We start from the raw sequence: 22,350 nt of genomic DNA on the forward strand, positions 1-22,350 counted from the left end.
TGTTTATTGTTTTATAGACATCTCATCAGATTAGTCTTGAGAAGTTTGAGTTTTTTAAAGGCTGAGATATAAAATAATAAACACAGTATTGACTTTCTACAGGCTGCTCTCTGTAGCTGTAGTGAGTCTTTTTTTGGCCTGTGTTTCCATCCACTGGTTTCCTGGTAGAACATCAGCATTTAGACAAAGGAATATTTTATTAAGACAGAAATGTATTTGTCTAAACATTTTATCCACTCATCGGTAGAACTGAGTTGAAATAACAACCAGGGACACACACAAGTTCAAGGCTCTGATTCTAAACTCAACCCAAGTGCAGCCACAATTAATGCAATAAATCTCAACTTTTTTTTCTTCAGTGAGTAAAAATCAAAACATGATCTTCTGTTACATTCATCTGTTATCAGAGCTGCTACAGTATAAACCCCCAAGTCATAAACACCTTATTAACCTGAGGGTAATGTCATGGTGGATTGTATGAAGTGGTATCTTAAACACTGGTGCCCCCTGCTGGTGACTAGGTGGCATTACAAGGTAGGAATAAGAACAGAAACAGTATGAGTGATTAAAAAATAGAACTAAAAATAATTCTGTGTTGTGGTTTCCGGACATTTTCGACTCAAGACCCCAAAGGATCACTGTTATGTCTCTGGCACTGAAAAACCGGTCACATCTACATTTTTCTGAGTCTTTTCTGTTGTCATATCTATGTTGAACACACTTTTTCTGGAATCTCAACCATGAAATAGAAGACAACGCCACATTTTACATCAGTTTCTGTTATGTTTCCACCTTTTAAACTACTTTTGTAACATGCTTTATGTAATATTTGTTTATAATGCCATTTTTCGTCTTTTATTAGAGGCCTCTTCTCTATATTTAACATTTGGTGAGATCAACAATTCCAAACTTTTCTATACAACACTTTTCTTCTGTTGTCAGAACATTGGCAACTCATTTATACGATTAGGAAAGGTGGATTCAGCCTAAATATGAACGTCTAAATATAAATTCCTATTCTCATGCCAGCTGTTGTGACTCCTTTCCTATTTGTTTTTCAGTTGAACCTTCACATAAATGACTCTGACTCAGTGCAGTGTTAAAATGAACCACTTTACTCTTACACAAGACATCCGTAGAGTACATTTTCAATAGAAAAATAAAATTGCCTGCATTGAGCGCATTTGACTTTAATTGTGGCTCTTTCCTACGACAACCCAAATCAATGCACAGTTCAGTTCAGATGGACTTCAGAGTGTTCACACCGTTGCAGCAAAGTCTTCCTTCAGCAGAACACACATTCATGGAGCTTATCTTTTGGTTCAATGTGTAGTTTTGTTTTTTTTTTCTTTGACCAACGAAAACACTAAAACTGCAGCTCAGGAGTTGGTGGAAAACAGCCCAAAAAATAAAAAAAAATTAAAAAAGGAAAAATTAAACGGTGCAGACGGCAAAAAAGGTCCGAGAGGCAGGAACCATGCATAGCCACGACGAAGAACTGCGACAGTGTTTTGTCGCTCAACAGCAGATGCAGATGATGGATATTTCTGTTCGGAGCACTTGGAAATCCTCCCGCCCCCTTTTTTTGTCCAAAATTAGTCTCTTTAAATATAGTTTAATCTGAATTCTCTCGCACATAAATAGCATCATTATTGCTCATTAGAAAACAATCGCACACACACTGGCAGAAATTTACACCAGGCGTTTTAAAGCAATAGCAAAAAAAAACAAGAAGAAAAAATTAGCTTTGAAAATTAGCTACGAAAATAAGCTTTTCAACGCTCTGCCGATGAAATTAGTCTGGATAACAAACAGAACCATGTCTATACAAAGAAAACAAAGGAACAAATTTACACATGTACTTAAGGAGACATTAGGTCCCCCCAAAAAAAAAACTAAACAAAAAAACTCATGATTTTAGAGAATATTTACAAGTGATTAAAGTTAAGCCTCATTGACTTAAAGTGTCATTCATTCATCAGCACCGTTAGTTTGGATAAGATCACCCGTCAGTTTATCAGCTTCTTCTATTTCAGGCTCCTACAAAAAAAGAAGGAAAACAGGAATATTACATGTCCATTCAGCATCGAACAGAGGGACAAGTCATGTGGAATAGGTCAGTGCTGAACCTTTTTGAGCACCGCCAGCAGCTCTCTGACGGTGGTTAACAGCGTGTTGGACGTTTTGTTGATGTGGCCGTGGTAGACGGCCTTCTTCTCCTCCGTGGCCTTCAGGGTCTCCTCCGTTTGGCTCAGACTGGTTTTCACCTCCTCCAGCTCTCGGCTCAAAGCCTTGTTGGCCTGTTCGAGCTGCGCTTTCACCTTTGCGTCTTCCTCTGGATGAAATCACAAAGTATTCAAAATATTAGGGAGCAAACTGACATTTAATAAATCTATTGTTTCTTGGTGTTTTCTATAAAATCCATTATACGCATTTGGAATTTTCTGCAGTTTTAATGTGTTTGGAGTTAAAATGGAAGCACCTTTTTGGAATACATTCTGATATAGAAAAACATTTAACACAGCATGTCCTGGTTTCTTCTCAGATTATCAGCAGCGGAATAGTCTTCTTCTATTGTTTAATAAGCGCCATGTGTATTTTAGCCTACAGCGCCACCTTCTGGTAACATGGCTGTGTTTGTTCAATCCACATCAGTTCACAGAAAGACACAAAACTTTAGGGAAGTTTGTTTCAAATTTACATTACACTTTATGAAAACACAGCTTTTGTTAGTATCAGTAAAAATAAATAAATAAGAACATCATAAAACTAAGTTATATACAGCATAACGGTTTGATTATGATTTTTACATCTTCTAATGTGTTTATGCATTTTGATTATAAAGACTTTTGTGAGATTTAAAAAAAAAAAAAAAAAAAACAGTTATGTTTTACTGTCATTTTACACAGGCCTGACTTGATTTCATTCCCTTTTTGTTGTGAAAACATAATTATTGTTTAATGCCTTGTCATTTATAACCTGACATTATGCAAATACTATATAAATAAATATTACTAATTATTCATTTTTTATTCATAATCTTAATATGAAAATCACAAAGGGTTGAATCTCATCACATCTTGTTAGAATTTGTTATATACTGTGATATACACTACCAGGCAAAAGTTTGGACTCACCTTCTTATTTAAATGACATGAGATGGACCACAGATGGCCAACAAGAGCTCAGCATCATTTGGAACTCCTTCCAGACTTTTGGAAAACATTTCAGGTGATTACCTCATGAAGCTCATCAAGAGAATGCCAAGAATGCACAAAGCAGTAATAAAAGCAAAATGTGGCTATTTTGAAGAATCTAAAATATAAAACATGCTTTGAGTTTTGTCACACCTTTTTAAACTACATAATTCCATATGTGTTCATTCATAGTTTTGATGCCTTCAGTGAGAATCTACAATGAAAATAGTCATAAAAATAAAGAAAAACCAGGTGAGTCCAAACTTTTGCCTGTTAGTGTACTACATACATTTTGTGAACTATTATTCTTTTCAGTCTTTACTGCAAATTCAGTCATTCTTAATTGAAAACAAAGTGGACAGATGCTGAGTTGTTGTTGATGTGCAGTGACAGTAATGTAATGTACCAGTCCACTCAACCACAGCGATCACAGACAAGTGAAAACTGAATCAAGTGGAACTGGGCTTTTCTGTAGCAAAGCTCAAATTGAGCCAGATCATGGTCCTGTTGGACTACTGACACAGAGTGTAGCTTGCAACTGAAATCCACTAGAATATGTATTATCAGCCTGAGGATAATCCATTAAAATAAATAAATAAATCAGCTTTTTATCCTGTATATAGTGCTAATTATGATGTTCTGCATGTGGCTGGCCTATTTGTGCAGGTTCAGAAAAACTCTTCATCCAAGGTCTGGTCCATGTCTATTCATCACACCTTCAGATGCACAAACATGATGGATCTGATCTTTATACATGAAACATATCATACCCATTTTGGCATCTTGCAAGAAGAGTTTCTGCTCAATCTCCTCCCTTGCTTTCTCGCTCTTTTCCAGTTTTTGCATCATGCTGGCGATATCGACCATGGCACCGTTGTACACAATCAGGTTACCGGACTCACTGGCCTCCGACTGAGGACGAGCTTTAGGAGCAGGAAGTAGTCCTCTGTTACCTGTCAACAAAAACAGAAAAGCTCTATAAGTAAACCATACTTGATTATTTATGTGAAGCATTTTTCCCCTAGGAAGGCCTCAGAAACTGTGGTAGTGTAATCCATCACTGGTTCAGCGTGGTGCATGATTTCTCCTCACTGGCCAAATCATAGTTATTTTAATGAAATTACTGAATTTGACCATAAATAATTAACTCACCTAAGAGGTTTTCAATCTGAGTGTCATTAACAGAAGGCACAGGCTCGTCTTTTCCCCTGTCTGTCAGTTTACGGTAGTAACAGCACTCTCGTACCACTGGTTTGTTCAGAAGCTTCTTTATCTGGAAACACAGCAGAGCTTTGAGGTAAACTTCTCCAGACAAATAAATACAGATTTAAAATAAAAAAAAAAAAAAACTGATCAGAGGGAAAACTAACAGTATGTTTACCTGCGCTCGAGAAAGGTGCAGCCCCAGTGTGTATAGGATCTCCTCCAGGTCCCTCTCCATTAAATAGCAGCAGTGGCTTTGGTCAAAGTAGACGAACGCCAAGAGCAGTTCCTTGTTGTGTGTGACCATCTGGTTCTTCTCCTGGTGTTAAAAAACAGGACATTTATAGCTATAACTATGGTTTGTTTTTTTTTTTCCACTTAAGTTTTTATTGAAATTTCATAAACACATAATCAACTAGAAGCACTCGGAGAGCGCAGACCTCCGCCAAGGCTGATCAGTGGCCCCCCCGTGGGCCCCCCACGCCAAGGAGGTTATGTTTTTGCCAGGGTTTGTTTGTTTGTTTGTCTGTCTGTCTGTCTGTTTGTCTGTCCGTTAGTGTGCAACATAACTCAAAAAGTTATGGACAGATTTTGATTAAATTTTGTGGTCTGTAGTTTTTGTGCTTCTTGTAGTTGCAGTTTGTGAGTTACTCTTTCCATTGTATATATCATGTCATGTTTCACACCTCATATCAGTGTCTTAATAGAGTGCTTTAATATGTATATTTGGGGAATATATAGTATTGATATTTTCTTTCCTGCTATTTTTTTGTTATGCTTGAATGAAATGCATCTGTAACACAATCACTTCCCTCTGGGATTAATAAAGTACTCAGATTCTGATTTACCTTGTCTTTGGATGACCTCTCCTTTGATGACTTGCGGTCATCCTTACGGTCCTTCCTGTCTCTGTCATTGGAGTCGGCATCGTCTTTATCTACAAAAAGTATCATAACAAGTGGACTGAGATGAGTAAACTGTACACTTTAATAAAGGGCTGTTCCACTAAATTGGTGCAAAACAATGTGGAACTTGAAGGAATGTTGCTATAATATACCTATTTTCTGTAATATAACAGTCTATAATCTAACAATCTTAGTAAACATCAGTGCTTTATGATTTTGTACCAATTTTATAGAATTTCATTACATCTAAAATCAGAAGACAACTTGTTCTCCATGGAAAGGCCTCAGAAACTGTGGTAGTGTAATCCATCACAGGTTCAGCGTGGTGCATGATTTCTCATCACTGGCCAAAATCACACAGATGTAAATGTCACAATGATTTGGTTACATTTAAAAAAAAACAAAAACAAGAAAAAAACAAGGTTGTACCATCATCATCGTCATCGTCTGCATCTTCAGCCTCCATAGGGTCGTATTCCTCGGCATTGGCTGTGCTGCTATCGTCTTCATTCTCATCTTCATCTCTAGACTCCTCCTTCTTCACCACCTTGTCATCGTACTGGATGAAGACACACAACATTAAATTAACACCAGTTTTGGAGAAAACTGAAGCTGTGCATTCAAACACATGGACTTAAAGGCACTTACCTTCCTCCTCTCCTCGTCATCCTCTTTGGACTTCTTTGCAGACGGCTCCTCGTTCTCCTCATCTTTTTCCTTTTTCATTTCGCGTTTTTCACCATCTTTCTTTTCTGCCTCTTTTTTGACCTTCTTCTCCTTCTCTTTCTTTTCATCCTTAGCAGGAAGGGCAGCGAGGGCTTTGTAAATGCGGTAGCCGAAGTCTCTCTGTAGCATCTCATTAAACAGCTCAGCAAAAAGGGACACCTGGAAAGACAAGGACAACGAGTGTGAGGCCTCCATCGCATTACAAAACATTTAAAACACAAAGTACACATCTTTGATCTTTTCTGAAACATAAGATGAACTGTAGACTGTGGCCTTTAAGTCTCACTTCAAAAGAGTGCTCCTTGTTGTCCTCCAGCCTGTAGTCCAGTAGCACACTCAAGGACATGACACTACAGTCAAACTTCCCATTCTTGGCCGCCCAGTTGGGGTGAACGAGGATGGTGGGCTCATCAGGAAGAATGTAGCGCCTTTCTCTCCTTTGGCGCTCAAGTTCCTCCTGCCTCTTCCTTTCTTCCTCCTGAAATACATGAAGCACAAACCAATCCTTTGTGGTGTGAAAATGCCCTTTATTTCAGTTTGTTTGCTTTGGTGCGAATCAGTTGTATTGGACTTAAAGTTTTCAGACCCGACCACAACAAACTCTTCTAAATGGTCTTGGTGCATTTGATTTTGCTCACTTGCCCAAATTAAGTGCACCTTTGAACCAGATGGAAAATGTACTGCAGGTCGAGTCAACCACACTAAAGGCTCCAGGTGTGGAGACCTTTGACCTCTTAACTTTAAGAAGGGAAACAGGAGACAAACAGTAAATAGAAGTTGAAGGACATGCGCCAAAGTTCAATTGGACTACTAGTCTAATTGGGCATAATATGTATATATGGTCACAATCATAGCCTCTTAGACTACATTCAGACAGCAGGTCTTAATGCACAATTCGGATTGGATTTTTTTGGTGAAATCCAATTTTTTTATGTGCTCATTTGTATTACACATTAAATGTGACTTCTATCAGTTTTGGGTATGAACTGAATGCGCATGCGCAAAAGAGGTCCTGACATAATACGTGACCACACAGGCATGCACTGTGTTTACAGAAGTAATGTACCTGGGACACAGAATTGTGATGTTTGTCGAATTTCAATGACGTAAAGGTCGGATAAATGCAACCTGGCCGTTCAGACTGAAGTTGCATTGCAAAGTATTGGATACGTGTCGGATTTAGGACCAAATATAAAAGTGGCCTGGGTCAGATTTGTGCTGTTCAAACCATCTTTAACAGATCGAATACAGGTCACATATGGGCAAAATCAGATCTGGCCCACATTTGCCTGCAGTCTGAACATAGCCTTAGACCTATTGTTTCGTCTGTGTTGCCATGGTGACACTACACAACACTTGCAGCATTATACACATTCCATACATTCACATAGCCAGAGGAGTGTCAGTTAACAGCACAACCAAATTAATTTTCAGACAACAAAACACAATCCAAACAAGTACTTAGCTGGATAAATACCTAAAACAAGCTAACAATCCAAGTCCAGTGGATGTCGTCACTAATTTTGTAAAACAAAAACACCAATGTGACAAACTTGGCACCACTACAGGATAACCTGCTACCAGAAATTTAAATTGTACAAAATGGTAATGGTAAAAAGCTTTAAGGATACTAAATAAACCATTACAGTTAATGTTTACTATGCATATTTACAAACCATGAAATGCATCTTACACTGCTCTACTCTGTACTATACAAAAAATGAAATCACTTCCTAATACGCTTCTGTTATAAGGATGTGAGTAGTAAATGAGTGAGACTCATTCTTTTAAAACCCTAAAACTAAATAGATCAGTCTAGGATAATTCACTTAACCAAAACACGATGTACCTCTCTGTCTTCCTCAGTGCGAATTGGCTCCTCTTCCTCGACAGGTTTGCTCTCTGTTTTTTCGGGCTCTTTGGATTCCTCCACCTGCTCCTCCACCTTCAGCTGCTTGGTGAGGCGGGCGATCAGCTGCGACTTTAAGCCTTTTGAGCTCAAAGAACGACAATCCAGCTCTTTGCGCAGGTCGTTCACCTTCAGAGGGAAAAAATTAAACACATGAAAAGAAATGAAGAACCAACAAGCGCGATCACACCCTCATCCAAAAGCTGAAGACTGGTTTTGACCAAAAAAAATCTACAATTGTCAGACTTATGTTGTTGTTTTAACTGCACTAATGATGACGAGACAAAAGAGGTAGGTTATGTCAACAGGCAACACTCAAAACCCTGTAAAAACTGAAACTGTAAATAAAATGTGCAACCATTTCAAGTTAAAACTATATATAAGTAGGAAAATAAGGAAGGTTCTCATGAGATACAGAGAAAATACAAGGTGGTGATATTGGACAACACCTTGTAAAGTCAGTAAACTAAAACTTCTATTCATTTTATTCATAAAATCATCTCACCTTCATGGATTTCGGGTCAAGTTTAGACCAGTGAGTGGGAGTACTAACGTCCTTTGACTCATCGTCATCCTTCTCGTCTTCCTCCTTGATAGGGAATTATTTAGATAGAGACAGGCAGAGAAAAAGAAAGAGGTGGGATAACAAAGAGTCAGCACACCATTTGTGGCCTGAATGAGTTTTAAGTTGATCCGTGCAAGAAGCAACGTCACATCTGTCTTTCTTTGTCTCGTCCTAGTGAGCTCTCGACTGTGTTTAAGTCCACTGCTACTGAAGCGTACACAGGGAAGCTCTCTAGCTCTTATAAAACCAACAGAAATGCCCCCCAGCTGCCAATCAATCAATCTGTGGAACACAAAAAAGGTAAAAATCAATGAGAGGTGTGTAGGTACATCAGGTGAACTGAAGCTGGTCTCCAAACAGTGTGGATAAGGTGGCCCTAGCATGGTCTATGACTGGGATATCGAGTATTGGCATTTATGCGTTTTAAAGACCTATGTCACATGGGAGCGATCTGTGCTTCTGTCCAACCAACTGCCCTGGAAAAACCAAATTCTACATATAGTCCAAATGAAAAAGTAGAATCCAACAACAAGAACAGACAAGAAACAGGACTTGGGGGAGGTTCTGTTTTCGAAGTCAGATGGTATCAAATTGATGTGAAAAATCATATAAAAAGACAGTTCTACAACAAACACATTATTTACATACAGCTGACTCCACAGATTCCAGCACAAACAGATACGATTTCTGTCTATAAAAAGAAAGACACTGGTTTTAATTTCATAAGTAGTCTGAGATTTGAGATAATTTTGACACCCATTTGCAAGCACCCATATTGATAGCAGGATAAGCAAGAAATGCTGCTCAAAATGCCAGGATTAAACAGAATTATTCCCAGATTAGCGCCCAATTAATTATGATTAAGGAGCTGGAAGCTGTTTTATCAGCTGCGACTGGGGCCTACACAACACAGCCTAGTCTCACTGCTTCCACTGTATGTGTCTGCTGGATGTGAGGGAAGGTGGGAGTGCTGATGGAGGAATGGAGCAGAGGAGAAGGGGACAGGTGGAGGAGTAAACAGAAGAAGCCTAGGTGAAATCTGGTGCAGCGATAATCTGCCTGGTGTTCATGTCTGAGCGTGAGTAGTGAAGTGTGCTTGGCGTGTGGTGTGTATCTGGGGTTTGTTTTTTTGTAATTCCTGTGCCTTCCTGTGAGAATCGGAAATGAGAAGAGAGGGATTAGCGGTTCAGTGCCTGTTCTCCATCCGCCTCCTTTCGCTCGGCCGACAGCTTCTCAGCCAGCTGCTCCCGGAGTCGCCGTGACAGCACCTCCCACTCTGAGCGGGTAGGAAGACAATGCCAAACATCCGGAAGAAACAAAACCACTGTCTCCACATGAGCAGGGACTGTCCGCCCCTTGTGTGTCTCCTCTGGCCGATGATAGCGAATCTCTGCAAAACGATACCTGTCGCAAAGGAAGAAGGTGCATTGGAAAGAAACATTCTGGTCAGGGCACAGTATAAAAGGCAAGCCTATTAGGACGAGCCTTCAACAGCTACTCCCTCCCACGAGGTCAATGAATGATCAGCATCATTACACTGACCCTTCTCCCCCACCACACACAGCATAGACAAATGGGCCCAGTCTGCAGCTCTCCGACTGTTGTCACAGGTTATGGCAGCAAAAGTTGACAGACAATCACATAGAATAAATAAATCACACCCCCAAATTCTGCCCCATTATTAGCCATCTTCAGCCAATTATAGATGGTGAGTTCTGCATTTAACCTAGGATACACTTATGTAACGCACTACATTAGGGTTGTGCGAAGAAGAGAATCAACAGGACAGTGAAAGCCAGTTAAATATGTAAGATATTTAACAAAGACCATAGAAAAAAATCAAAGAAAACAAAGTAACAGCAGTGTCTTCTGGTCCAGGCTACTGCTTCCAGCCACAAAGTCCATGCGTTTTGGTTTTTCATCACAACAGGATATGCATATAAATGTTTAGAAAGTGTGACAGAAAGGGAGGCAAGACGACAACACACAGAGGCAAAAAGAACATTGCACAAAAAAAAGTAAATAATGGGTAGCAAATTAAAAACAATCATCATTAATATAAAAAACAAAACAAAAATATTGCTCAACATGTGCACAATGAGATTTAGTATCAGGTAGTCACATGATGCACAGTATTACAGATACTTAATTTGAGATTTCAGTCAAAGCATAATGAATACAAAATTAGAGTAAATATTGACGAGTAACAACGCTTACCACTGAGTGCACAGACTAAGGTCTATGCCTGTGAGTGCCTTGCAACAGCGTATAGCTGTCTTTATAAGGACTGAGGGATCCTTCTCTGGGTCAGCTCCATCCAGAGAGGGAGACCAGTGGCCACCAATGGCCATGGCCTCATCTTTACCTCTCATGCCCACCAAAAACTGAAGGAGAAAGACAGACGAGTACAAAGGAGAGCAATAGTAGAGTAGAGCAAGTTAGATGGAAACAGGGAATGTGGATACAGGGGTATGGTGGGTGAAAAGAGCCAAAAAAGAAGATAGAGACAGAGAAAAACAAAATGGTCAACGACACATTCAAGTAATCAAAGCTCTGCGGATCCACAATCAAAAAAAGTGTTTAAAAAACAAAACAAAAACAGAGTATTCAGAAAGAGCCGACATCAGTTTGAGTTACTCCACATTGAGAGCATTCAGAAATGGAATAGGGCTTTTACATCACTGTCAGCTCTGTTTGTAATGCTGTGCTAAAAGTGCATTCATCAGTACAGCAGAAGCATGAGCATACCTTGATGAGTCTGGCAGGGTGCTGAAAGGAGTCTCTGACCTCCTGGGAATCCTCTGCCAAAGCACAGGACTTGTGATAGAGCTCCTCAATGCTGGGATTAGCCAGGAGCATCACCTGAACCATCACACAACAATAACTTAAAGAGTTGCAAACATCTTAGGCACTGAGATGTCATTTGTCTTCTATTTTTATAACCAGTCACAATGTACCGTTCTGTTCTTGGAGTATGAGTGTTTCTAGACTGCTGTGAAACATCAGATGATCCGATATTAATTTACATGTTATTGAAATAAAAATGGGTATTGTTGCCATTAATTTAAATTGAGCTTTGCTTTACATATCATTTACTGCAAATGTTGACTTGTCACTACTTTGCCACAGGTATTCCAATAATTATTTCTAAAGCTACATATATGCAGACTGCATGATAACACCTGAATTACAGGCTATGGCACAAGTCAATATACACAAATATGAGGCCATCACCATGCAGCATCCATCTGTTCCAGTACAGTAGTAAACAAATAAACTAAGCTAAGAATCATTCTGTCACAACAGTGGAAGAGGGAACAAAAATATGGCAAAAGACTGTAGACCAAGTCAGGGCTCAGGAAAAGACAGCAAACTGAGAACCCAACTCTGCAAAGAACACTTGTGGGAATTGTTAAGCACACAGACATATGTTGCATCTTTTAATGTTGTGTTACTGTTGTGTTAGCTGTTGTCACATTACGGATAGACAACCCATATTTCTGCTACAGACAGAATTTTCTTCCAGGTGGTCATTGGTTGCAACACAGTGAAAATGGTTCTCATTCAGTGTGATTCAAGACCAAAGATGTGGACCACTGACCACAGATACAGAATTTCTCTGTCTTATCATTTGTCTGGGACCCTCAAATCTCACATTTTGGGTTGTGACATAGAAAAGAACCGTGGATAACCCTTGTAACTTGCGATAACTCAATAGTTACAGTAATAATCTGTTGTTGGGGTTTACTGAGCATCTTACCTTTGCACTGTAGGTGTGATTAGCATCCGGTGGGTCCAGCACAGCTGTGTTCTTGACTAAAGGATCCACCTCTCTGTGCATGATATGGAAGTTGCAGGCGTTACTAAACTGGAAGGGCCGTGAGAGAGGGAAGGCATCCACCCAGGTGAACACGGCATTAAAGAAGTCACTAGGAATGTAGAGACTCTGATAGCGCCTCCTCAGCTCCATCATGTCACAGCTAGAGCTATAGACAGAAGAGACAATTACTATCTGGATAAAATGCTGGACATATTGTAAACCACCTGAGACATGGAAGTCTTACTTACCCATCTAAACTGAACTTTGAGAATTGGACTGTGTAGCGAAGCATCACCCTGCGAGGCCGCCGAGGTGACCGGTCCCGTCTTGGAGAGCGGTCTCTGGAACGTTTGCGCGTGGGTGAGCGTTCTCTTGAACGCCTGCGTTCACGGTCTCTGTCTCTGCAAAGGACATGATTCAAAAGCAGTTTGAGAAATTCATTTTAAGGAAAAAATTTGAAGAAGTGGTGAGTGATTTCATACAATTATTAGCAAAAAGAAAAATAATCTCAGATGAAATGGGCTGTAATCTGACCTGCGTTCCTCTTTAGTTCTGAGAATGAGCTCTGGGCCTCGATCACTGCGACTGGGGAAGCGAGGTGGAGGCTCAATCCGTCGTACCGGCTGTGGCTGAGGCATCATTCTAACTGGGGGTTGAAGCAGCCCTCCTGGAAACACATCTTGAAACAAAGGCCATAACATTTTTTAAAATGTGCTCGTGAAACCACTTAATGATGCAGAAATACAGGTTTCAATTTAACACAAGTGTCATGTAAATAAGTAACCTTTACCCTTGGGTGGAGGCTGTGGCAGCAGAGGTTGTGGAGGGTTTTGAAGAAGTGGGGCCAGAGAGGCAGCAGAGAGCTGGGCCTGCAGTAATGAGGGAGGGGGAGCCTGGGCTGGAACACTGAATGAAGTTGGGGGAGGTAGAGACTGCAGCATGGTGGGTGCCGGTTTCATCATGTTAGGAGGTTGAGGCTGACTCTACAGTAAAGCATAAAAAAAAACAGAGTTAAGTATACAAAAGTCAGACCTCAATCATAATTCCTTAAAATGCTACTGACTTTGACAACCAAAGACAGGAAGATGTACTGTTCAAAGTCTCATGTCAGTGGCTGCTTGACAAAAAGAAGCTGTGAAACAGTCTGACCATCTGCTTGGATGAGAAAATTAGGAAAGCCCTATCAAAAAGGTGTCCCGGTATGTTGTCCTATTCAACAATCTCCTGGTGCTAGACAAAAATATTAACTCATATAAGGCATTTGGTTTATTTTAACTAGTCGACACACATCTTGAGAATCTGTCAAAAGTCATGATTTTGGATTTCACCTGTTTGAACATGCAAATGTTTTGGATGAAGGAAATAAGAAGCAGAGCTAACTAACCTAATTTGAGGGTTAAAAGTAAAAAGACATGATTTACTCTGAATGCTCTAAAATATCTATAAATGATTATTAAAACTTAGCAATAATTTAGGGTGCAATGTGTGTATAAGACAACATAATGTCAAATCACTGCAAATTTAACCATACTTCTGGACTAAGAGCATGTCAGCATTACCTAAGTAACAGCAATGAGTGGACATCACTATCAGTGCCAAAGGTACTAGATAACGTTAGCTGTAATATTACTTGATTTTGACTAAAACTACATTCTATGTCATTTAAGTTTGATTATATTTGGGTTAAAGCAGGTCGGAGTCAATGAAATAGGAATGCACAATAGTGTGTATCAGTTCTGCTTCAAAAATCACAACCTGCATGCAGCATCAGTGAAATGCATGGAAGTACAATGCACTATTGTAGTGATATTTTAAATTTGTTAGACACACTATTAGTTCAGCATCTTGCAAAATACTTTTAAAGGAATGGTGATCAATTACAATTCAACACCACATCAATTATCTCAACTTAACAAAATTAATCAAAAACAAAATACATTGTATGTTTAACTATCTGGTTCTGTACATGTAGCAAAATACATGTTCGTTCTCTGAATTACTGGAAACTAATGCAGCCAAATAAAATGTATTTGTGAGAAGTATGAATTGAACTAGAAATAAGTTTATAGTGAAAACAGAATGATTTCAGAAAGGCCCCTGCCATACAATGTTTTCGGCTACTGAAGACACTGTCATCTGTATGTCCCCTGTAGAGAAAGGCACCAATTATAAGGTTTAAAGACAAGTCTGAGGTAAGAGTTAAAGCTCAAACGGTAACCCAAACAAAATCCACATTAATGATTGTGTAATTATGCAAAAATGATGTAAAAATGGTCTCTTGGTCTGTGAACGTTCCCTTAAAATAAAGAAAAGTATAGTTGAAAACACTAGAAAAGGTAGTTCTATCCATTTGGATGCAACAGCAAACTAAAAGAAAAAAGCAAAAACTGCAGTTAAAGACAGACTTAACTATGGTTAGATATTAGGTTCAGCAAGAAAACCAGTAAACACACAAAAAATAAAAAAGTCTAAGAAAGGAAGAAGGGACTAATAAAAGATGTGTGATTCACAGCTAAGGGGGTTACATTTTGTCTGTTGTCCGGAGTAGAGTGCATTTCTGAGTAGCGCAGCTGCATCCCTGGTTCATTGTAAAGGCTGCCGAGCTGTGGGGAAGCTTGAGGTAAAGGCTGAGGCTGCTGCTGATGCTAGGAGGGATTGAGAACACAACAGTCAATATAAAACAGAGAGGAACAGGGAAAAGATCAATCTGGAAAAAAAAAAAAATCCTAGTTATATTAGACTTCACTCTCAAGACTAAATATTGAATGAAATCATGAATCTCAAAGTAATATATTGTAATTTCCCCTAAAAAAAGACAAGAGTGTTAAGCAAGTGCTCCGGTGTTTATTTTGATCTCTAAGGCTGAAATAAAGACAAACTAAGTAATGCAAACTGACCATACCAGTTTCAAAAAATCAGAAAATGGGAAGATGATGTCTACTTTGGTTCAAAAGACTACATTGGTTGCATTGTCTTAATGTTGAAAGTTTTCCACTGACAGATGGAGTGGCAGAAGTGGAAACAAGTACTTGAATTAATAAGTAATAAGTCTAGCGCTACACCTATAATACAACTAAACATTTGATTGAAGTCTATAAAAATTTCCCCTTGAACAAGCTGATATTCCAACAGTTTATTCCAAAACCCCATCTTTTAAAAATTTTCCTCAACAACAAAATACATTCTTTTGTGGACCCAGACCCAAACAATGTTCAATTTTACTTGGAAAAAGTGGTATTTGACCATGATATATACAAATATAATATATGAACTGCTTTTGTCTCTAAAATCAATTATAAAGCCAATTAAAACAAAGATATTTTTAACAAGGCAAGAAATATTTACAAGGAAAATCTTCATTCTAAAAGGAAAAACTGTCAAAAACTCCAAGTGCAAATACAAGTCTACCTACATCACAAAGACGCATCATTCTGCTCAAAAAGTATTTTCCTTTATCTCTGAGAGACTGAGTGTAACCTCTGAATATTCTTACCGACTGATTTGCCAGTTGAGGTAAGGTCTGGATGCGCTGAGCATTCCACTTGAAGGGCATGTTTGGGTTGTACACAGCTTCCACTAGGACCCTGTCACCAACTTGTGGAGTCTTCCCCTTTACAGCACTAAAATACAAACAAATGTTCAGACATCTGGCCTGAGAGGGGACCAGCTGGCAAAATAATAAAAAAATAATTCTCAAACTGATGTAAAAGAAGGTACCAGTTTGAGAAATATCAACTACCATTATTTCATTTTTTTGGTTACCTTAGCTGAAAGAAGACGTCTTCATCCACAAAGCCAAATGTGTCATGCAACTTGTTGACGACACCAGTAAAGACTCGCTGTTTCTGGGGTTGTGTCTGCTGTTGATGACTTGAGCGTGGAGTTGGGTAGGACACAGTAATCTGGGCGGTCTGCTGGGGGTTGGACAGGCTCAGACTGGTGGGCAAGGCGACAGGGGGCTGAGGATTGGGACAAGGAAAATGTTTCATGTTACTTGTAAAACATGCACAAAGGGCATAATATTCAATCAACATTCTTGCACAATATGAGGAAAATAATGTGTAGTAACTTTTTAATACTGTCATGATCATGTGATTTGCAATAAAATAAAACAAAGTATTCACCAAAATAGAATCTGCTCATCGGATTTGTCAAATGGTGTGAATATATAATCCACGTATTCAGGGTGCAATCATGGAGTAGCAGATTTCCATGAAATGGTTTCTCTTGTTTATCACAATTCAAGCTGGTTGTTTGTGTAGTTAATTTAGATATTTGGGTTTATTTTAAACAACAGCAGCAGTTTTTCCAACTATAAATGCTGTTGAATAATACTGTAAAAAATGTTTTTTGGGAAAAAAAAAAAAACACAAATTACAGGAATCCTTTACAACAGAGTAAAGCGCAAAGTAAAAGTGCATTTACAGTAAACAGTACCTGTCTCTATATAGAGTTCCATGAAAAAAGAAACAACCAGAAGCAATCACCAGATCTTTGTGTAAGTATTTCAATGAATATTTAATGCCTGAAACTAGCAACTTTGAAAGGGTAACATATTTCTGCACAATACCTGAGAAATGAGTGCCTGTTGAGGCTGTGGGAGCTGTGAAAACAGAAAACAAAAATAGGATTAATTAAAATTATGCTGATATAAGCCTGGAGATCCACCCACACTGTAAAACTGCAACTTTTGCCATCATACCCAGTTGCTACACCCCATGGATGAGTATTAAATAACAATTCTGCCAGTAGAAACATGACCTATGTACATATATAGACACAATCATTTGAGGAGTCCTGTCAACCTTTACAACCCAAGGCACTGTATATATGCAGTAGTTATGGATGATGAAAATGGATACCACTGGTTCCAGAAATAAAATTCACTGCAGTACAAAAGAACTAAAAGACACATTTAAGCCCTTACTGAGGACAAATAAATGAAAGCAGAGGGTGTTTTAGATTGGAGTTCTGCATGAGCCATCCTTCTTCTCAAACAGCAACTCACTGTCTCCGTCATCTCCCCAAGACATCTACTTTACTAATGTGTCGTATATTATATGAAGCCAAGGTTGGGGTCCAGATATGAATAAAATACACTACCAATGCTTCTAAACCATCAGACCTCAAAACACTAAGCATTACCACTGGAGTTCACAAAGTTTAGAAGCTTATGATTTACCTGATGAGGTACATTGTACAGTTGCTGTTGAGGGGGTTGCTGAGGAGGCTGCTGTTGCTGTTGTTGCTGCTGCTGTTGTTGCTGTTGCTGCTGTTGCTGCTGATACTGCTGGAGGGCTGTATTAATCTGAGACTATAGATATACAAAAAGACATGATATTGTATTCAATAAAATACAAGAGTGTCAAATAGGTTTCGATGTGACCAGGGGTGGATGAATGCAAACATTGTGCTTAAGACTGCCTCACTCTGACCCACCTGTTGAAGTGCTGCTGCAGCAGCTGCTGCAGCTTGCTGCTGCAGGGCAGCAGTTTGCTGAGACAGCTGATAATTTGCAGCAGATTGATTGCTCAGAGAGGCTGCAGCCAAGGCTGACTGCTGAGAGTAAACAGAAGGAGACGCACCCAGCAGAGACGGCTGCTGCACACCAAGAGCTATAGAGACAGACACCAATGGGACAAATACATTAAAATAGTATGGATATATTCCCTATGCAAGTAATCACTGGACTGGAACAGTATGTTTCAAGTGGTAGTTTCAGTAAAAAAAATAAAATTAAATTTAAAAAAAAACAACAACTAAATATTGAAATACTCACAGTGCAGGCTGTTGAGGTCCAGAGACTGCCCCGAGTGGCCAGGCTGGGATACCGCTGTGGCAGCGAACTGAGTGGCCCATGGTGGGTTCTTCTGTCCCCCAAACTGGGCCATGACTCGCTCAACTTAAAGACAGTCTCTATTTAACAGGCCGATGCTTCACTCCTAAACAATAAACATATATATATAGTCATGTCTAGGTTTGAAGTTTAATGCCTTCTGATTTTTCCCACATTAACTTCACAAAAAATAATGTTAAATAACGTAAACTATATCCCGAGTGTTGTAGAAAGTCGTATTTCCCCATTTGAATGATAATCCCACAACCATGACCTGCAGCTGTCGTTTCTTATTACACAGTAAGTTGCGCTGCTGCCGGTGCTACACAGTCAAATGACTGACCATCAAAGTGTAAACAAGGAGCAGTTGCTCAACGTGCAAGATAAGACCAATCATGTAGCTGCAGTACCTACTTTGATATATGCAAGTCGAATATGCTGACATTACTTCGCAGGCCACATGATCATCAAACCGTTAGCACCTTGAAATGCGTATGTCAGACTGAACCAAAGCTACAATTTTCAATTTAAGTAGCAACTGCTGCATTGACTTAATATTAAAACTCTTACAGCGAAGGGATGAAATTAGCCGTCTGAAGCTTCGTTAATGGAGAAGACGATTGACGGAGTCGTTGGCACAAACTTTCATAATGTATATACACCCTTGATCCACGCCGGAGTCCCGAGATTAATATCCGCTGACACAGCAGCCTCGGCAGGCTAAACTGCAGTCCGCTAACGTTAGCTTTAGCTGACACTAGCATGCTAGCTAACAGTTCAGCGCGAGGTTACAACTGCCTTGCTGGTTAAAACTGTTATTGTTGTGACTAATGATCGTTGTGTTATTGTTTTTGTCATGGCTTCGCCAGCTTTGTTAAAAGGAAATGTGTTAAGACATTGCCAAGTGAATACGCATCGATACACATGCAGCAGTGGTCAGATACAGTCTCTACTTATATTGTTAGGTTAGCTTTGTTGCCAGAGCACTCGTGCTGGACTTGTTCGTAAACGCGAGGCCCGAGCTAGCGCTCGCTGGCACCGGCTCTTAATTCTTAAATGATTCATTAGCATGAAAGAAAATGTATTTAGTAACAGCGCAAAATCATAGACATACTCAAGGATGGAGTATGGGCACAATGGCCACAATAAGCACATGAATAAGATTTGATGAAAACATCACCATCAGTACTTACCACTGTCCTCTGCACCGGCCGATAGAGACATGAAACACGCATGCGCACAGAGGAGAACCAGATCCTTCATCCAGACCAAAGATTTGGAGGTGACTACAATGTGGCGAGACTGGAAACTAATGCATAACTCACATTTTCTCACTGTAATTAAAAAAGATATTCTGTAATATGTATGTAATTTATGCTTTCTTATATTTAATTTCATTTGGAAGTAATCATTTCAATTCAAAATCCATTTTAATTTAATGTACACTGTAAAACATAAAGACACAACTCTTATGTTTGTTTTAATTTTTGATGGGCTGAAACCAAAGATGTAAAACGTTTTTTCTGTACATAATAGACCCAATTGTCTCAATTTTTGTCACAAAATTGTTTGAAATCTGTTACCAAGCACCTCTACTTTGCTGAGATAATAATAATAATAATAATAATAATAATAATAATAATAATCTTTATTTATATAGCACTTTTCATACATTAAGACTGTAGCACAAAGTGCTTTACATATCAGTTTAAAAATCAGTACCGCCCCCCACCCACACACCTGACACACCACACCCCTGACAGAAGTCTGATTAGGCAGCATCACTGTGGCACAGGTGTGCCTTTAGGCTGGCCACAACAGGAATGCCCACCTAGCTGCTGCCAGTAAATTGAATGTTCATGTCTTTACCATACCTCCATATCTGTGAGATCTAAAGTTCAGTGTCTGATAAATGTTTCTTCCAGATAAAACTGTAGATTGTGACGTGATCTTCTGTTGTAATCAGCCTATGACACACTTTGCAGTGATGATGCAAATATGCCACACCTGGCAGATGGATAGAATATTTACAGATAGATAGATAGATAGATAGATAGATAGATAGATAGATAGATAGATAGATAGATAGATAGATAGATAGATAGATAGATAGATAGATACAAATTCTAAAATATCATTTATAATCAGTGTTTTTACTTTATCAGGGAAATCTCATATTTGTAAATATATTTAAATTTTCATCCATGAATCCAAATTTATTTTAATTCAGAACCTCTAAAAAACTTCAGGCTTTAAGCTTTAAACATTAGGCAACAAAAACCATTCCACTAAAATGGAATGATTACACCCCACTCCAATAACTGTGCTGTATTTTCTGTTAAATTTCTATATTGTCTGTTGTCTGCAGCCTGGAATGTTTGATTGTATTGTTGCAGTTTTTTAACAAAGTGTGTTTAAAAAAAAAAAAAAAAAAAAAAAGGATAGGGATGGTTATATAGGAAGCTGGGGTTCAAATCCTGCCAGTTACATGGAGTTTACATTTATTTATTTATTTATTTATTTATTTATTTATTTATTTTTAGTCAAAAAATAAGATAAGGTACTCTGCCACTTAAGTGCTTTGCTGGTACGGCTGCCCCCATAACTTCTATGTTCTTACTGTACTGTGATGAAAACTGAAAAAAAAAAGTTTTCTGTGATGATAATGAACAAAACATTTAGCAACAGGCATAATATTGTTAAAATTGTATTTATTTTTCTTAAGACATCTCAGGGTGTTTACATTTGTTGTGGTTATTCACATTTTGTTGTGAAAGGGTAGTTTGTAAATGTGAATATTTTCATAATGTAATTTTATTTTATTTAACATCAACCCTTTCATGCATAAATTGTTAATAAAGTAGTGATATTTTTGACATATTCAGTCGTATTTCTTCAATATCTTTTTTCTTTAGCATAATACCTGGCTATTTATTGTAGTGTATTCCATGCATCAACAGTCTAACATGTAATGGTACTGTTTAAGCCTAAACACACGCATAAAACACTTTCCACAATGAGAACACGTCATTGATTTAAGAAAACATATCACTTCAGAATAAAATGTAACTGAATTGTCATAAATCAGTAATAATACTCTGTGAATCTCCTGTCAGTGAAACAAAATCCCAAAAACTATGAGGATTAAGAAATTTGTGAACAAACTATTCCCTAAATTATAGCTTTTTTATTAGAGAATTTCTGTTTAACCACATGTTTTGGATTCATTAAACAATATATCAGGATAAGATAAGACTTCATTTGTCCCACAGTGGAGAAATTCAAGTGTCACAGCAGGATTTACAGAAAGTGAGCCTTATAAATATTAGAAAACACAATGGAGTTGGAGTCATCACTGCAAATAATGTAACTTTAATTAAAGACTGAATAACTGTCCATTGCAGTGATGCCATGTATGAATGGGTTAACCCATAAACACCCAGTGTTACTTTTGTGTCAGTTCCCAAGTGAATTTTTCTCTGTATTTCACCTTCCTCACCATTTATTGTTATATTATCCTCTGTATTATGCATTTTTTTTTAGTGAAAATCAGGTATTTTCCTATATTTAATTCACTGATCATGTAGATGTTCTTTAAAGCTCAGATTAAAGTTGAGGGTTATTACAACAAAAACAGAGAAAACTGAAGAAAACGTGACTTTTTCAGCAAATCCATCATCAGCTGAACATAAACCAATCGTTTCCATCCATTGTCATTGATCAAACTCGATGGGTTTTACTGGTGAATCACTGTGGTAGAAGAAGATGGTGTTTTCACTTTCACTACTGCTCTATGTATGTTTTAGTTTTTATTAATGTCTGCTTTTTTAATGATGACATCTGCCGCCCTGGGACTACAGGTGGAAATTAACACTAGTGCTACAACCTGGCACACTACATCTCTCCTGTTTAAGGTTAATGTATATTGTGAGTTGTCCTTATGAAGATAAATAAATAAAATACACAAAATACACAATATGGAGCATCTGCATGTCCAAATGGGTCATATCTGAGGATAATGAAAAGATGACAAACTGCATTTTACAACAATTATTTATATGTATTGATAGAATTAGTCAGGGTCAGATTAACACTTCATCGTACCCTGGGCAACAATATTCAAGGGCCCCATCATCACGACCCCAGGATCCCTATAATCTGGCAAAATACAGAATAAATTCCAGGAATA

General features: G+C 38.4%; 1 protein-coding gene and 1 non-coding gene across 4 annotated transcripts; both read right to left on the reverse strand.

The window, feature by feature from the left end:
- Positions 1-1,094: 1,094 nt before the first annotated feature.
- ccar1 (cell division cycle and apoptosis regulator 1) lies at positions 1,095-19,421 on the reverse strand. 3 transcript variants are annotated; one of them, XM_030155644.1, is made up of 26 exons: positions 19,355-19,421; positions 18,105-18,267; positions 17,765-17,940; positions 17,508-17,639; positions 16,896-16,928; positions 16,088-16,284; positions 15,819-15,945; positions 14,851-14,970; positions 13,116-13,308; positions 12,860-13,004; positions 12,574-12,726; positions 12,266-12,491; positions 11,254-11,367; positions 10,723-10,889; positions 9,699-9,909; positions 8,446-8,529; positions 7,881-8,069; positions 6,318-6,509; positions 5,954-6,190; positions 5,735-5,864; positions 5,249-5,337; positions 4,579-4,719; positions 4,350-4,470; positions 3,968-4,150; positions 2,130-2,335; positions 1,095-2,040 (listed from the first exon to the last, which is right to left on the reverse strand). In XM_030155644.1, the coding sequence occupies exons 2-26, from the start codon at positions 18,214-18,216 to the stop codon at positions 1,972-1,974; spliced, it is 3,747 nt and encodes a 1,248-aa protein (XP_030011504.1). In that variant the 5' UTR covers positions 18,217-18,267; positions 19,355-19,421; the 3' UTR covers positions 1,095-1,971. The 3 variants fall into 3 exon arrangements, with proteins under 3 accessions (XP_030011504.1, XP_030011505.1, XP_030011506.1); XM_030155645.1 differs by lacking the exon at positions 19,355-19,421 and adding an exon at positions 18,732-18,909; XM_030155646.1 differs by lacking the exon at positions 14,851-14,970.
- Positions 11,125-11,191, reverse strand: LOC115434797 (small nucleolar RNA SNORD98). The gene has a single exon (XR_003937595.1). It is a non-coding gene; the product is annotated as a small nucleolar RNA SNORD98 (small nucleolar RNA).
- Positions 19,422-22,350: the final 2,929 nt, after the last annotated feature.

This window comes from Sphaeramia orbicularis, chromosome 15, assembly GCF_902148855.1.
Source record: "Sphaeramia orbicularis chromosome 15, fSphaOr1.1, whole genome shotgun sequence".
NCBI lineage: Eukaryota > Metazoa > Chordata > Actinopteri > Kurtiformes > Apogonidae > Sphaeramia > Sphaeramia orbicularis.

What these genes read in the sequence shown, in the direction of transcription:
- ccar1 (XM_030155644.1), bottom strand. Translation starts at nt 18,216, where the DNA reads ATGGCCCAGTTTGGGGGACAGAAGAACCCACCATGGGCCACTCAGTTC. An exon ending in ACAAGGAGCACTCTTTTGAA is followed by an intron (nt 6,191 to 6,317) that starts GTGAGACTTAAA and finishes TTGTCTTTCCAG; the next exon opens with GTGTCCCTTTTTGCTGAGCT. An exon ending in CTTGCAAGATGCCAAAATGG is followed by an intron (nt 2,336 to 3,967) that starts GTATGATATGTT and finishes GATTTCATCCAG; the next exon opens with AGGAAGACGCAAAGGTGAAA.